This window comes from Sipha flava, unplaced genomic scaffold (assembly GCF_003268045.1).
Source record: "Sipha flava isolate LNK unplaced genomic scaffold, YSA_version1 234_pilon_pilon, whole genome shotgun sequence".
Taxonomy (NCBI): Eukaryota; Metazoa; Arthropoda; class Insecta; order Hemiptera; family Aphididae; genus Sipha; species Sipha flava.
In genome coordinates this window covers 143,434-162,003 of record NW_020272875.1, presented here as the reverse complement: position 1 = coordinate 162,003, position 18,570 = coordinate 143,434, and the positions used below count along the sequence as shown (strand labels likewise).

At 38.0% G+C, this 18,570-nt stretch overlaps 1 protein-coding gene across 4 annotated transcripts in view; it reads left to right on the top strand.

The window, feature by feature from the left end:
• Nucleotides 1-626: 626 nt before the first annotated feature.
• LOC112683751 (homeobox protein cut-like) overlaps nucleotides 627-18,570 on the top strand; it is a 34,167-nt gene continuing 16,223 nt past the window's right edge. For all 4 annotated transcript variants that reach the window (XM_025554913.1, XM_025554911.1, XM_025554912.1 and 1 more), the window contains exons 1-3: nucleotides 627-1,289; nucleotides 3,688-3,867; nucleotides 14,918-15,091. In XM_025554913.1, coding sequence (XP_025410698.1) covers nucleotides 3,787-3,867; nucleotides 14,918-15,091 — 255 coding nt within the window. In that variant the 5' untranslated portion in view covers nucleotides 627-1,289; nucleotides 3,688-3,786. The remainder of the gene's footprint in view (nucleotides 1,290-3,687; nucleotides 3,868-14,917; nucleotides 15,092-18,570) is intronic.

The window sequence follows — 18,570 nt, the reverse complement described above, 5'->3', positions numbered from 1 at the left end:
GAAATTAAAAAAAAAAAAAAGGAAAAGGCGAAACCGATCACGTATAGGTGTAGATGTGCTGCGCGCCGCCGCCGTGCGGTGTTCGAAGTCGGTCGTTCGCGCCGATTGGCTATACCGCGTGCGGCGCGCTGGTGATTGATAGTGCGCGCGCGAGAAGGATAGAGACGGAGAGAGCAGTGATCGAGAGGATAGCGAGCAGGACATACAATACCTTGGTACGTGGACGGGGGGGGAAGGATTGTGGGTGGCAAAAGGGGTGACGGGTGAGGAAAAAAGCTGCGTACCTGCCTGAATAATGTACACGTACGGTAACGTACGGATGTGTAGCGCAGTGCACGCGTGGGCACCAGCGGGAAAAAAAAGGACGGAGCGAGGAGGGGGGGAGGAGGCGGCTGGAAAGAAGAGAAAAATCGGAAAAGGATACGGAGAAGAAGAGGCGAAAGAGAAAAAAACGGGAAGAAGAAAGGCGGCGGGCGAAGGGGCCGGTAGAGAGGCGGCGGCGTCGGTAAAGGATTGTGCGCGTTGCGTCGACGGCGGCCGCCGCCGGCAGATGGCAGGAGTGCACGGGGACCGGCGGAGATATCGTCGTAGCCGCCGCTCGGTTTCGTCGGGGCCACCGGTATCCGCCGAGCGCCGTCCGTTCGCCAGTCGTCACTGATTGTACGCGCGGTGTCGACACGCGTGTGCTGTTCCGTCGCCGTCGTCGTCGTCGCCGTCGTGTGTTCGCGTATGTGTCGCGCGCGTCTGCCGATCACACACATTGTCCGTCGCCGCCGCCGTTCGAACACGCACGCGGAACTGATATCGCCGTCTCGTAATAATAATCGTCATTATTGTTGTTGTCGCGCCCGTACACGACGCGATCCGTTTTACCGATAATCGTTTTTTACGCTCCTCTTCGACCGTTGTTTATTTTAATATTATTTTAAATTTGTCCGCGTCCCGTCCCGAGTGCAACGAGAAGACGTGTCGGAAATAATTTCGTTTTATCTTTCCGACCGAGAGAAAAAAAAAATAAATAAATAAAATTACGAGTGCGGCAAAGTTTTTCGTTTTTATTATTTTTTTTTTTTATAAAACGACCGTTTTCGATTGACATTGTACCGTTTTCCTTGTCTCCGCCGTGCGCTGTAATATATAAATATATAAATTGTTTTTCTTTTTATAAACGAACTTGCTCTCCAGACATTCCGATTTATTCGTACGCTAACCGTATTACTTGAAAATTTTCGCCGTCCGGCCACGATCCAGACATATTGCTGCAGCGGTTTACGTGCGAGTTCGCAGAGGTGAGTCTTTCGTAAACCTAAACACGCGAGTACCAACGGAAATTGCGTTCATTCGGTACGGTTTTTTTTCCTAGCGCGATTTTTCACCGAAGAAATCGCATTACGTGTCGACCCCGTGATATTGGTACCGCACCGTTCATACGTTCCGTACTTTATAATTGTTAGAATGAAAAAAAAAAAAAAAGAAAAATTTCGATAGCAAAATTAATATGATTCCGCGTTTATGAAAAACACACACCGGCAAAATTAATTACGATTAAAAATAATTTTTTCCGGCTTATTCCAAACATCTGATAACAGATTATAATTATATGATATTTTTTCCGAATCGCAAATCCGATCAGTTCTTATAATAATAACGTAAAAATATAATTTTTTTAAATCTTTTAAACTGATATTTTTCGATTATTGATTAATCTCCCTGTTTTAATACCGCATAATATCATTGCCCGTATAATCATACGAATTACATCTTACTATAGTTTTATTTGAAAATCTTAAAAAATTATTCCTTTTATTTTTCCATTATTATTTAAAATATTTAAATTTTTGGTGCATATCATACTGCAACTTGATTGCGTAATATCTCGAATTTTTAACCAAAAAACTTATTACAATATTGTACTATAAAAAATAAAACAATTAAATTTTTACGAAAATATTATAGGGAAAAAATAAAACGTAAATAATACATTTGTTATTCTTTATTTTGAATAAAAAGGATTGACTTTAAAAAAAAAAAATCGATATGTTCAGTTGGTATTTCCAAATGATTGATAAACATTGTTTATGCAGTTATTTTAATAAAATTCCGGAATATCGTTTCCATTGTGTTGATAGATATTATTTGATTGGCTTGGTAAAAATAAAAAAATAATAATAATAGTAAAAATAACAATGTTCATTCAATTTATTGCTAACATAAATCTTTTCACGAATTTACGTATATATGCATTTTTTTCAAGTCTATTGAGAAATACTATATTGTAAAATATACAAATTTCATAAAAAATATTTGTCTCATGACAACTGAACTATGTATAATGTATACAATTTTGAACTTTGTATTAAATTCTAATATATTGGTAACAAAATATTTTCAAATTTTATATCTAAATGCATTTAGTATACATTTTTTCATTACCTTATAGAAATAAGCAATAATAAATACGTTAAAGTGTCCATTGTTTAGCGTCAGTTGTTTTGTTTTAACTGTTATAATATTTTGATATTATTATGACTTATTGAATTCCGGAACTTCGATAAAAAAAAATTTAAATACAACAAATATTCGCTACAATAAACTCGATCGTAGAATAATCAAAAACAATTAAAGTTAAAACGGCAGGGATAAGCTGCTTAATAACGTTATCGGCATCACCCATATTCTCGACGTGCTGCATGACTGACTTTGTTAATACGTTCTGATAATATGAATTTTGGAATTTATTACGAAAAAATTTGTTTTACCTTATACTGTTGCTTGCATAATATACATAGCATAACGATAAACACGTTCGATATAATACAATAAACTTGATCCGAATTGTCTATTAAGGTTATGCATTTATTCATATTTATTAAAATGTTATATTTATGTAATAATTCATTCCTTTGTACATTTTCATAACTTAAATTATTCGGTTTAAACAATTATCTGAGTAAAAAAATTATCACATTAATTGTATGCTGAAATTTATAATAATAAAAAAACCACCGTGTACGAGAATTTAATATTTAGCGAACGAACTAAAGAATAAATAATTTAGTCATCACTATACCTATATATATATAAATATATAATATACGTACATTGATATTAATCTATTTCTTTCTGTATTTGATTTCTAGACAATTCTCCACATTTATTTTTTATGATGTTGTTATTCATTTTTATTGGGATCCACGAAAATAATTTTTTTTTTTTTTTGATCAATGCATTAATAAAAAAATTTGTATTTAATAATAATTGACTATAGGAAAAGATTCTCAAAAACAAAAAAAAATTGAAAAGACTAATAATAATAATTATGAAAAAATGTTAAGTTATTTTCGCCATTTTGTTAACCACATATTTATAATATTTATTATTTAAAACGTTAATTTTCTTATGCTTTTACTATATATTAATTGTACATCACTATTTCGCGTTACGTTTCACGCATTTATTAGCTCGTACTGCATTTGATTTACGGATTAGAGATTGAACAGTGAATATAGTATATTATGAATAACATACCGTGTACCGGGTCGGTCGAAAAAAAAATCAATATAAAATGTTTTTGACTAGGCGTTTTGTGTATGCAATCCATGTGCGGTCGCGCGTAGGAAACTTAACGACATTGTTGGTCGTGGAACTTGTGTTATTTTAATAAAATCGCCCTCGTGTGCGTTTCAGATGGCGTCCAAATTGTTCACGTGTTAAGTGTGGAACTCGTAAAGATCACTCATACGATAATTATTGTGTTCTTCACGGTAATTATGCGTAACACGTGATATGGATGTCCAGGCTATGCAGTCTATGGATTGGCTCTTTAAAAAAGAACGTATCTATCTACTGGCTCAATTTTGGCAACAGGTAAAATAAAACAAAAGGTAGAAGAAAAAAACCATATCTTCTTTTATTCTTTATTTTTTTTTTTTTTTTGTTTTATTTTTTTATGCGTAAATTACTCTTAACGTTGTTATAATACGACGATCAGAACGGTTAAAAAGAACAAAAAAAAAAAATGAAACGGAAAGGAAAAAAACATTAAAAAAAAAAAAAATTGAAAATAAAACCGTTGGCACAGAAAAACATTGCGGCAGACGTTCCGTCCCAGTTGTGTGCGGTTTGCCGGCCACCGGGATAGGGAGGGCAAAGGGGCAGGGCCAAACGGCTCTTTAACGCTCCGCGAAACGTTATAAAATCCACTTGCATTCAGCAATTGTTATGTTCTACGTACTCGTGGTCGACATTTCGGTGGCCACTGAAAACGTCGATAATTTCCCGTATTCGTCCAGCGATGACATATCCCAAACATTATATTTTACCTATTATTATCATCATTGTTACATTCAGTTGTACATACCGCCCTCGTTCAACCCCCGACGCTCGACGATGCAGTGTACACACAATGTTTAATAAAAATTTACTGCAATTCCAACTGCAGCGTATTCCAAGTACATATATATACTCGTATTACTGACACATGCATTTGCAGTTACGGAGTAAATATTATGTAATTAATGTTTGTAATACAACATTCCACATTTTCAGCAAAAATGCGAATCAATTACGTTTTATTATTCGGCACGTAACACACGTGTATGATGCCTTAAAAAAAAAATCTTACACGTGCGACACGCGTATGTGTAAACCGAAATCTGTTATTTCGGTAAACCGTGTACGATGGTCAATATTCTTTCATGTACCGCAATTAATCGCTATATAATATTGAAATGTGTCGAGTCAGAAATTCAATAGCTACGAAAAAAAAAATCATTTTTTTTCTCTCCATACTTTATTGAGTCGATCGCAGTACAAGTATATATATACATATATATATAATTGTATTCTTCCACCTTTACGATCAGACCTTGTCGATGCGATTCCTTACACATCGTTTACGTCAGAAATATTCCCAAATTAGTAATTTTAAAATTAATCTAATCTTGTGCGCGTTATTCGTTATACATTATATGTAGTTAGTAGGTACGTGCATATTTTGGCGGCCGCAGTTACAATACGATAAACGTGTGTTGAAACGGCATCAGCTGCGTGTGACTTACACATTTAACGTATTCAAAACATGTCTATAATAACATATAATATTATCGCCACCACCGTTTAGTGTTTTTCGTCGATCCTCGTATACGTATTATAACTTGTAATGGGACCCGTGAGCCGTACATCTTTAAAATTATGACGACCGTCGCTGCGAGCAGGGGAGGGCATCGGGTGTCGATTAACGGTTGCGGTCCGAAATAGAATTTTACTTAAACGCTGCCGCCTGATTAAGGATGTCGGTGGGAAGGGCGTGGCGGGGAAGTGTTAGAGCGAAGAGAGATAAAGAGTGAGGGATAGAAAAAGATAGGACCGCAATATATATTATTAACGGGTTGACGTCTCAAAAAATATATTCGTTAAAAGTATCGTTTTCCGCGTGGCGCGTCGCCTGTATCTTGCCTGGTAAAAGTCTTATTTATAACGTATTTTTTTTTTTTTGATTTTATAATTCTTTCAGTGGCGCTTTATCGTACATAAAAATAATAATAATAATAGTTATACATTTTTACGTATATATATATATACAGATGTATATATGAATGTATATGAGATATAAATACACACCTCTATCCGTTCACGGTCTCTGCCCAGTGACAGAAGTGAATTTTATTTCTCTCCTCCTGCCTTTGCCTGCGCGCATGTATTTAATGTTTATATACGTATGTTCGAACGTATAAATTATTAGTTTACAGAATTATTTGGCAACGTCCTGCAATTGACAGCGCGTTTTAATTTTAGAATTTTAGCTCATTAAATAAATACACTGCCGCGTGTACATGAATAATAAGTAAATCCGTGTGCGCGTTCAAGTGATATTTTCCCCGTGCGATGGACGACGGTTAGTCTTACCTTTCAATTAATACCGCGACAATAATGCCTAGCGTAAATTTTTTTCCGTATCACGATAACGTTGCATCGCGTACAGGATTAACCGACGTGGAAAGGATAGAAATAAAAGGATACGAGGAAATAAATCCCCTCAGCGGTATCTGTTCGGCTGCGGAGTTCCACGGATGTGGCCCAAAGGTCGAGCGATAGATGGTAGCACCGGCGGCGGTCGGTGCACGTGCGCGTCCCGCCGCCGCCAGACCGTTATTATTATTATTATTATTATAAAGTCGGCGCTGCGCCGGCGGAGGGTTGACGATTTCCGAAGGGTTATAATTATTACGTCGTCGTCGCGGTCGTAACGAAAACAAATGTCGCGCGTAGATCCAACGAGCGGTACACGTCAATTACATCGAAGTCTAGCCGCAGCGGTCTGTCTATGTTTAGAAAAACGTGTCCTACGCTCGTTACTGACGGCGGCGCGTCAGAAACATTCGATTTTTTTTTAACGACGCCTATTCCGGGTCGGTCGGTGCACCGTGTACCAGCAAGTACGACACGGACACAGCGTTTGTGCGCGCGCGAGTGAGTGACGTCCGAAGAGATGAAGCGAAATGCGACGAAAAAAAAAAAATAATAATAATAATGTCGAAAATTTACGATTTTCTTGGCACCGGCCGCCGCCGACAACCGACAGCGGGGGCGAGAAGAGAAGGGTGCTGTATTGGTGACACGCGCGTGCGAGCCGGCCCGAACGTTTACGTCCACGGACTAGACTATTCTCTCTTCTCTTGGCTCTTCAATTTTTTCTTTCTTTCCCGATAGATCGGAAATCCTACTCGTGCACGTCGCAGGCCACGCAGACTCGAAGCACACGCACGCATGCGCGTGCGCGTGTAATATATAATATTAATAAACTCCCACCGTTATAATACGGGCAACTACGTGTGTGTATATGACGACCACGATGACAGCCGTACTGAAATAGCACCGGAGTCCTCCGCACCCCGCGTCTCCATCGCCGTCCACCCCCTCGTCCGGATCCGTGGCGCGACTCTTGTGCCCTGCGAGAGCGCGACACGACGACCGTAAACCGTACGTGGTGCGCAATAGGGTTTACGGCGCGCGCGGTGGTGGGCAGAGGTGTCGTCAAACTAATGGCGTACACAGATTAAACACGTTTTAATGCGGTTTTTAATAATCGGTTTGTTTAGAGTGACACATCCGATCTATGCGCGGCGGCGGCAGATCCCTTTTGAAAACGATCCAAAACAGCTATTTCGGTATGTACGGGCCGCCGCGTATAATATTGTATATCGTCGTCTGACCAACATCAACCATCGGAGTTTTCATTAGTATTATTATTTCGTTTACAACTCGTAACGCGATGATGCCCGCGTGTGCGTCTGAGTCTACATGACGTTATAATATTGCGCGTGTTCCATAACATCGTGGGCAACGACGATGTGTGTTCGGCGGGCGTGGAAAAATATTAGACGTATTTGGTTTTTTTTTTTTTTTTCCGCGTGTTTTGCCGTCCATTATTATTGTATTATTTATTTATATTTTACCGTCCGAAGGTGGTTTAGTGAACCCGCCGCCATGCAAACCGGTTCGTCCGTCATTGATAAATCGGGTTATGTATCTGACAATTGATTAATTTCGGATAAGCCACATCGCGACCGCCATTGGTATTTTGCAATCGCGCGAGAGTCGCGTTCGATGATCTCCGCTCCTCGCGCCGTGCTCGTTCACTCGCCGGTCGTGAAAACCGATATAATAGGTGCTGCCTATCTGCAACAATAGAAAATAAACGACAAACGGTCGTACCTCCTATTATACTATTCTATAACGTACGTAAATGTACCTATTATTTGCGTGTAGAAGTTGCCCGCGCGTATTCACTCCGAATTATACTGCGTGTATGCGAACACGTTTTTCGGGAACGCCGGAGAAATATTTCGTGATTTTTTATCTCGTATTTTTACGCGATATTATTCTCTTTGGGCGAAAACAATTTCAATCGATATGTTATGTGGTGCGCTTGCATATAAACGTGATTAAAGGGATCGTGCGATATACATATATCACACGCACGCCATGTATATGTGTGTAATCTTCATCCATCCTGGTTGATTCTTATTCCTTTTTTTTTTTTTACACGTTAATAATTGGATTACTCGGTAGAGGATATCTTATAATAAAATCTTTTTCCCCTAAGACTTTTTTCTCCGGGGCCAATCTCGGGCCCTGTCATTTGGATAACAAACGACGTACGAAGAAATTTGCCTCTTCTCTTCCCATTTTTATTTTTATTTATTTTTTTTTTTCTTTACCACCGTGGCGGCGCTACTCACCGAGTCTAATTATACGGCTGGCAGAGCACCGGGAAAAGTGAAGCTTTTTTTTTTTTTATACTTGTCTTGTTTTTCCCTTCGAACACACATCGTTTTCCCATAACTAATTATACAGTATACCGTGCACGAGCTGTTCGACATGATTTTCGGTACAGCTTTTATGAATCACTTACGTCTACGCGCGTATATAGTCATTTCTCTGTTACACGACAACTGCCAATCATTATGAGAAATGCACGGCGATGTCTGGTAAATTTAAATTACAACAAAACACTTTCTAGTGTTTGTTTGTTCGAAAATGTTTTAAAAGACTAATATATTTTACGTAACCATGTTTGGGTACACATTGTAATGAACAATATTGCGTTTGATAACACTATCGGATTACCCGCATCTGATCACATTATCGCGATATTCGTAAAGTGTCAAAATATTTTTTATTATCATACATTTTCAATTACAGGTATCTAAGCAAAATCCATATTTTTCTGTTAAATGATAAACATTTTTTATTTCGATCTCATATTTCAAATAAATAACAATTTTTAAATTTCTTCGATATAAAAGTATATATTTTTATATGTATATATATTATTGTAGGTAATATTCATGCGATAATAACAACGTAATAATATCGATAATGTACAAACTATGCGTATTTTAACGTATATCTATATATAAACATATTATGCAATCAATGTATTGATATTAGTGGAATAAATCGCGACGAATTGTGCTTACCGCGAGGAAATGATTATCGAATCGGAATTCCTTTCATATTTTATTGGTTTGTAGTTCGGGACTGGTGAAAATACGTACATACATATATATATATGCGATGTATAAGAAGAGAAACGGCGTGTACTCAAACAGCCCAGAAAACGATTGTGACAATAATATTGAACATTATGCGTGTGTATATAGTGGTTTATTTTACTACGAATTCAGCGGAAAATGCAGAAATCACTGATTCGATTTTTTTTTTTCGTTGAACGATTTTATTAGCATGTTCCAAATATGAAATCCGATATTCTCATGTCAACGTGTCGGATTGTGCGTAAACAAACACACAATATAAATGTTTGGTTTTATTTTTTATGTATGGTAAAAAAAAAAAAGAAAAAAAAGAGAACGACCCCTTTTCGGTTGTATGCACTTCCGCCCCCGTCTTGTTGTTCTTGTGATTTGCATACGTGCCCGTGTCAAACATTTTGCTCTCCCTGCAGCGCGTAATGTGTTCTTTCGCAATTATTATTATTTTCCTCCCCCTCATCTCGCGTACCGAGCGTGTATATATGCGTATACGCTCATAATGAGTCATTCTCGTTGTCCATTTTGTCTTCGAACCGCCGATAACGATCAGATCGATACCAGAAGCAGTTACGCGTATACAACTCGTGTACACGACCATCGCGCACTATACCGCCGCGGCACGTGTACGTCAAGAGTATAAAAAACGAAATAAAAATTTGCATTGAAAAACTCCGTGCACATTCGGAACATAATATTGTTTCAGCAATCATTAAAATGTGAACGAGACGTTTTTTTTTAAGAACGTATAATTTTCCGTGTGTACACGTGATAATACTATTTACACTGATATAGGTACAATATTTCGCTCGGTACGCATAGTGTTTCGTTATAATCCATGTAATCACTCATCAACTACATCGCAACTATGTTTACGTACTTATAGGTAATAGATTCGCATATTGCGTATTGGAATATGCAGTAGTAACCTGTAAAAATTATATTAATATATATGATACGTTGTAATATAACGTAAACGCAAACACACAAAAACACACACACACACACATACATACACATAGCATCGGTATGCAAAAAAAGAAAGAAAAACGCCGTGCGTAGTGTTTCGCACTGAAATCACAGAAGTTATGTAATTCCATCGCCGACACCGTAAACGTGTGATGTTGTACGAGTTGTTGTTATATATGTTATTGAGATGTGCTATTAGACACGTTCTTGCATTATTTTTATTATTGTTTTTTTCTTTTTTTTTTTTATCTGTCTACTTTTGAGACAAAGCCGACGGTTTATGTATACGGGATACGAAGAGAGTAGGCGTAAAAAAATGATAGAAAATCTGCAACTCTCATGAGAATCAATATTATCCGTTTATAGTATTCTTATTTGTAAAGGCGGTGTTTTTTAATCTTTATCGACATACGCAGAAAAACAAGATAAGATTGAACGTGTTCATAAAAGCGCCTTATACCGCCTTAATTACCAGGAAACCACGAGGACTAAAACATACGTACACACACACACACACACGCAAACGATAGAAAGTTTTTTTTTCCTGGATTATTAAATCAAACAACAATAATAATTAAATATTTCATCAACACCTTTTTAACACAATAAACCCGCATGATATTTAATTAATCGAAAAAAGGTCAACGGTTCTACGTGTATGTAAATTATTGTATTATTATTAATATTATTGTGCACGCGCACACTATAAAATAATATATTTAATGTGTACTACACGTATGTGTGTCGTAGTGTCGACTCTTGATCAACAATGGGACATCGCGGTGATTCAGGAGAGGAATAGGTTAGGCTAGTTGACGTTGAATACGAGTGCATACGGCGAGCAGAGATGTGTAGTATAGGTACACATAAATAATATAAATGAGTATAATGGAACGGGAAAAAATAAAAAAGTACCAGCGAAGAAAATATTAACACAAAGCGATTTATGTTTATACGGATGAAGTCTCAATTCGTCAGTGTCAGGACCGTTTTTTTCTTTTCTTTTCGAAAGCAGTCTCCTCCCACGAACGGGTTTTTCTTCTGTTTGATCCGATTTATCACCTATATACACGCACACGACTGTATTATTGTTGTTATTTGTTCAAAACGATATGACCTATTCAGTGTGCGCGCGCATGTGTTTGTGTGTGTGTGTGTGTTTGTCAGTATATAATATGTAAATGGAGAGAAAAAACAACGAGAGCCCGTGGGTATTTTTTTCCTACAGTACGGTCGCGACAATACGATTGAAGGGGGGAGGGGGCCCACGCATTGAAAACAAAAGGGTCCGGATTTGCCCTGCGGAAGTCAAACGCGCGCCGTCGTTGACACTCGATGGACGTAAAATAATAATTAGAAAATAAATATATTGTATATATTAAATAAATTTAACTGATATATGTATAATGCGCAGTTGGTGCAGTGTTTATTTTAATAATTCAAAAGGCTTTAACTTTTCGGGACGGATTCGATAATATTGTATAAATTATAGAAGAAAATGTACATAATATATTACGAGTACCTATATGGTGCTGCCGCGTTCGCAGGTGTTTTATTGTATTTAATTAATTAATACTTATAGATATTTATCAGCCATATGGGTTTTATGTGTTAATACGAGGGGAAAAAAGCTAATGAGCTTATGCAACAATTCAATATGCGTCAGAGAACAAATATATATGCATATATTTATAGACGCGTGTATGAACAGTTACATTAAAATTCGGCAATGGGGTAATATATGTTTTTTTTTTTTTTTAATAACACGAAGATCAGTTGTTATGCACATAGGTATATGTTTTATGTACAAGCCAACGTGCGTTTGTTTTCAAATATACGTATATATATATATATATATATATATTATTCAAACCCTGACAAAATGAAAATACCGGTTTTTTTTAAACGTTAATGAATATTAAGTATAAATATGGAAATGAAAAATAGTGGGTTGACTTTTTTTTTTTCACAGATATTTTTTGAAGGGTGTTTGTCTTGTCTGGCAAAAAAAAATAAAAAAAAAAACAGAAATCACCCTCTCTTATGCGGTGTGTGTACATACATTTGGGTTTTGGCGTGAAAAACACAGGTTATATGATTTTTTTCTTTATACGTGCGCCGCGAGGGGAATAAACCGCGATTTTTATCTCGCGCACCCTAGCTTATAATGACGGGTAATGGAGCTAATATGTTTGAACGAATTCCACGGTTGGGGGAAATCTGGTTGCCGACGAGTATAAATTTGCGCGTGAAAACTTCGATTAAGTACTTAGACCGTACACAACATATGCTTGTTACTACAGGTATTTCCTATACTCATGTGCATGTAAACTTTTATAGTTTACTTCTCGTAAGTGGTCTAATAACCATCATACAGTAAGTTATTCAATATTCCGTATTTTGCACTCTATAAATATAATCTTCTAATTTTGATCGTTACAAGTTTTCGTAAATTTTCAACACAATTATTCGAGATTTATGTACATTGATTTTTGAGAATAATACTTCTATGCCATTATATAATGATTCGCATTGTGAGTACTCATTGTATAGTCTTGTAAAACAGCTGTTGAAAATAATCGTCGAGAGCCGGAAGCTCTCTTATTAGCATAAAACTGTATAAAACTGTATACGGCTATATTCGCGTTCAATATAATATATTATATAATACAAATGTAATATTTAAATATGTATTATGATGTACGTGTACGTGTAAAGTATATAGTAACGCCTTTTTCTTCTAATATCCTGCACATGATATATATATATATATATAAACGAATATCTTTAAAAATTAACAGTAAATGCATTATATTTTTTTTTTTAATAAAGGCACGAACGATAAACAATGCGGGAAATCCAGGAAATAATATTAATGTTGACGCATCGGATCCGGTGTATTTAAGTTATAATTATTAATAATAGCTATTACAACGCTAGTACATGTATGAAATTATTACCAAAACAATTAACAAATAAATTATTAAAGAAATCTCAAAAAAAAAAAAATAAAAATAAAAAAAAAAAATAATCACAAAACACAAAAGATGTTTGAACGAATGTTTATTATTATACACATGTGCGCATAAATATTTATAACTTCGGTATAAACTATCGCTTGTTAAAGTGTCGGAGAGGGATGGAGGGGAAATAATAATACTCAAATCGTATGTGCGTATAGTAATTATAGAGGATGATTAAAAAAAAAAAAACACGTAAACTGACCGGCGGAATCCGTTCTAGACGAATGTGTAGTACACCGGTCGTGTTAAGGCGTCGGAATCGATGAGAATCGCTATTATTCGATGTTATATATTCTACGTGTGTTACGGTGTCCTGCGTTCGAGGAGCGGTTTCGCGCGCGCGGGCGGTCGGCGGTGTCGGTGGCGGCGGAGAGGGATATTATAATTTCGAGCGTTCGGTCGACGTCCGAATATTGCGCGCACCGCAGCGCTCGGCACGTATAGGTATTATTATTGTTACATTAATTCCCGATGATCGGCGCGCGGTGGGCGTGACTGCGGGCGACTATATCCGAGGGAGAGAAAAACGGACGGTGGAAAAAACGCGACGACAAAGACGCGGCGGGGCAGGATATAGGAGAGATAGAAAAATAAAAAAACACCCGAACCTGACGATCGTTTTCATACGGGTTCGTACGCAAAAATAAAACGCTTGGTAGTCTCGCACGTTCACACGTAGCGGCCGCGGAAGAAAAGAAATAAGGATACGAACGTAAGAAGAGGAGAAAAAATAAAAAAAAATAACAATAACAAAACGGGCGCGCACGCACGCGCGTCCATACGGACCGATCTATCGACGGGGCCGGTCCAATGGCGCGTGATACGGTCCAATAGTTCCACCTACTTTAAGACGCCTCCCACTCACGGCTACAGGTCGATTTTTTTTTTTTTTTCAATTTTTATATATTATATTGCGTTCGATTTCTTCGCCGCGCCGTTGTCCGTTCTCATTGTGTTTTCGTTTCGAGGCCGCGCCACGCTGTACGGTACCGGTGGGCACGCACGCACGCGGCCCCTCTGGCGGGGGTTAGAGGTGGAGTCGATTTTTGTAGCCATTTTCCAAACGCGATGTATCGTTTTATTACATTACGTACGTGCGCTGCGCGCACGTCCAATTGTTACGGTAATAACGGCAAAAATAATAATATCTAAATGTTGTACGGTACGCATCACGAACGATTTCCAAGTACGAACGACCTAAAACGCTAAACCCTGAGATCGGTCGTGGTCGTCGGGTCGGTTCTGCCGTTCACGTATTGCGTTCCAAACGTCATCGTACACCAATAACGATCGATATTCGAATGGTCCGGCGCTGCCGCCAACAGGATTACGATCTGATCGATTTTCCTCGGTATAATATCTTGTCCTTTCTGCGTACATCCATGAAAAAAAAAAAAAAAAAATTCGTATCTGATAACGTACTCAACGAACGACGAACAGGTCGTCCCGTAAATTTACCGGCACCGTCGACCATTATTTTCAATCACTCACGATACGTTCCTGCAACAATATAACCTTATTGTGTACAAATACACGTGTGGAGCGTGTGACTGTGCGGCACAACATTATTATTACGTCTCGTTCAAATCCGCCGGTGTGTACGAGTTCCGCAAAATTATATTACGTTCGTGTACGTGCGAAGAGTGGATTGAGAGTGCGACCGACCGGATACCAGTGATTTTGTTCGCAGGACGCTGCTCTGCGTATTGTTGCGTTGTAATAGAGCCGGAATTCGAATAATACAATAATGATTCCAACGTGTATACGCCGTATATTTATTTACCATACTTATATGCGTGTGCAAAAATAACGAATACTTATATATTTATTGTTATATATTTCTAATTTATGTTTTTTTCCCCTCGCTTGCAGAGAGCTACTTTGGCGGAGAAAGAAGTGACTGCCCTTAAAGAACAGTTGACCAACAACAAATCACAAGACACGAACGTCATGACCATGGCCACGCCTTTGAGCAATCACGTCGAATCCACCGAGGACCAAAACAAAACACCCGCCGAACTTGAACTTTCGGCCAAGGAAAAAGAGGTGAGCATTTTTTTCTTCTCGGCAACACAATACGCGTATAGGTATGCGTTAGTTTCTCAGATCCACGATTCAGCTGTACCAATTTGTTTGTGCGAAGAGTGCACGATAAATTACGAATAAATATATAAATTATATACAATACGTATACGCATATATTTATATTGCGCGATGACAGTTTATCACTTCGAATTACGACGAGCGTTTATTGCGCCCGCAATAATAAAAGCATACGTAATAATACGGTGCGCGTACAATAGACGACTTCCGGCATTTGCTCTCTTCGTGTCGGTTTTTTTTCTCTCTTTTAATATTATTCAAACACTTCTTATTCAAATATTTGTCCGCCACCGCGTCGCGTATACCGGATGATGTTTTCTTCCACATTATAATCTCATGTTTTATCACCTTTCAAACACCTCGTTTTTTTCCCCTTTTCTTTTTATTCTCTTATTTTTTATTATTACGTTTTTTTTCACAAATAAAGCTACCTCCCGGAAATTCCTGCAACAACCGTTTCATACCGCAATACTATTATATACATATTCATTAGTATGCGTGCGTACGGCATATTGGTGTACACATACGTAAACAAAGTATAAAACTTTTCTTACCGAAAAAAATACGCTCATCGTAATACGAAAACGTCGAGTACACGTCTTATAAAATAAATATATATTTATATATAGAGACCAATGGCGCCATCGAATCGAAAACAAGGTAAACGCTCGGTGGTCTTGTGTGTACGCGCGTACAAGAGTGAGCGACGCGCGGAAAGGCTACACGAGGACGAAGGGTTTATCGTATGTATAAAAGGACGGGGGGAGGGGGAAAAGGTAACGGTATAAATTTTCCACTTCTATCACGCAATTTCCTTCCGTTTCGCGTCCGATCACGCTATTACGTTGGACGCATAATAAGTCTTGTGCGCGGCGGCGGCGGAGAACTTTGGGATTGATTTTATTACATCTGCATTTTCAACGTGCACTACACCACGTTGTATATGCGTTATTATTATTATTATTATTGTGTACGTCGTCGCCGTCAGGGTCTGATATGATCGGGCGAGGCCCTTAAAAATCGAATTCGCTCGACCGGCACGACACGCACACACGCGCGCCGTATACTCATTATACATATATTATATAGACCGGCAGTATAACGCGCATTATGTGTATTTACATATATACGCTCATAATAAACGCGCGTGGTAGTGATGAGGTCACGGGAAATGCGAAGGACCGAAATCGTAGACTTATGTATACGCCCCCCTCCGCCGATATCCTCGTCCACCCACGCCGAAGGCTCTTGCGAGCTATTAATGGCCGCGCAGACACAACGCGCACGAGTGTTTTAATAGTCCATGTGTTCGTGTGTGTGCACATATACGTATACGTGTATAAAGGTATACCGGCTGCATTATAATTCTGTGCATTCTTCATCCGACGATAATGTCGTATTATCATCATCATCATCATCATCATCACATTATATAATTTATCGGAAAGTCGCGTGCATATATTATTAACTTCTAGGAACGTCGTGTTGTTACATGCAATTGATACACTATTTGCGCACTCTGTATTCTATTGTGACATCGTATATTGGTTTGCCTGTATATATTGATGTATAATTACAAACGGTTATACATGTGTATGCTGTGTGTACAAAGCGATCGGTGCGCACCGCGAATAGCTGTCGAATATTTCCACATTGGTGCTGCAAACAGGACATTCGTGCTAAAGCATCGATCACGTTTGACTGTTGCGAAAACGATCGAAAGTTATACGATTGAGATCAGAAAAAACGACTCCTGCAACGAAATATTCATCTTTCGCAATGTTTTCTCGTGATCGGTAGCTAATTTAAATATTACATTTGATTTAAAACATCCCACTGAGCATTACACCTATACGTATCTTTTAACATTACTGATTTTTATACTTAGGTACCTATATCAATACAAACTCGTATAATGCACACGTTGTTTTGTATACACTCATCTATAGCGGTGCAATTTTAATATAATATGTTTTTTTTCGATTGATATGCAAACATGCGATTATTTGTTGGTTTTCCGAGTGTTTAAACGCTCAAAGGGTTTTCCGTGCGCGGCCAAATTAGTTAAACGACTTCACCACCACCGTCACTGTCAGTTGCGACGACGACGATGACGACAGGAGCGGGATCGGGCGCGGTTGTTGTCACCGTCCATTCCGCTACAAACTACCACCTACCTACCCGTCGTTTCGCGGCGACTTAGTTGTTTTCCGTGTACAATTATGTATACGTTATAGCATATTTAAATAAGGCTTCGAAGCGTTTAACGTGCATCTTAGAAATTAAAAAAAAAATTTGTAGCTGTAAAAATTGATTATTGAATCCGTTATGTTGTCCAAATGTAAAAAAAAAAAAAGACATCGACAATCTTACGAGCACTACTATGTCGACGTGTAACAATCCGTATCCACTTCGATTATGCCGATCCGTGCAAAAATGTTGGTCATGCCGAGAATTATTAGATCGCGGCACTCGTTTCGAAACTTCCCGAGAAACTTGTAACTATTTGACATAGTGCTATTAGCTTTCGTTAATCACGTTTAATTTGACTACCAAAGTTGGTGCTATCAACTGATGTTAAATTAATTACAAGATGGTGATTTAACACCGGTCGATGATAAATTTATAAACGTCTGTGCGTATAGCTCGTTGCAAACCCTTATTTATAAGTTTGATAAGCATTCTTTTGAAACCACTCGAGTACGTTAGGTGCACTTTACCTTGGCTTTTAGATTTATTTCATTTCAATAATTGTACCGCGTGCTACAAATCTATTGTATTTGAAATAAAGAAAGTTTGCGCGTAAACTTGTACGAAAATCATCGCTTCGTGAACGTGAAAAATTGTATTATTCTAACGTATACGTATATATGTATATTAAATACACATCGAATATCGTTGGTCAAATTTACTGGTTATTAGTGTACATTGTATAATGATGTGCAGGTGTGTGTGTGTTTATATATATACCTATATAAGTAAACCCATAATAATATATAATTTATTAATTTGATATAGTAGAGTACACATCACGTATATCAAAACGTGCACGATCCCTACTCGTCACTTCATACCCAAACATATATCATGCATACGAGCTGCAGACCAGCCGCGTGTCTATATTTATGGTTTCTCTTTCTCCTTTATCCGCCGATTTTCTTCGCCGACCGCCGCCGACGTTTGCTTTACAATACGTGTACCACACACACACACACACGAACGTATAAACGCACATATGACGAGTGGTCGCCGAAGGGTAGAAAATGAGGGTTGATAGATGGGCACATATAACGTGTACGGCGTATGCGTGTGTGTGCACACGTATATTTATATACACGTGTACATTCATACGTGTGTATACGAGTTCGGAACTTCGCATCCTCTCATCCGCTGTATACCCAGTGCTTGCACACACATACACA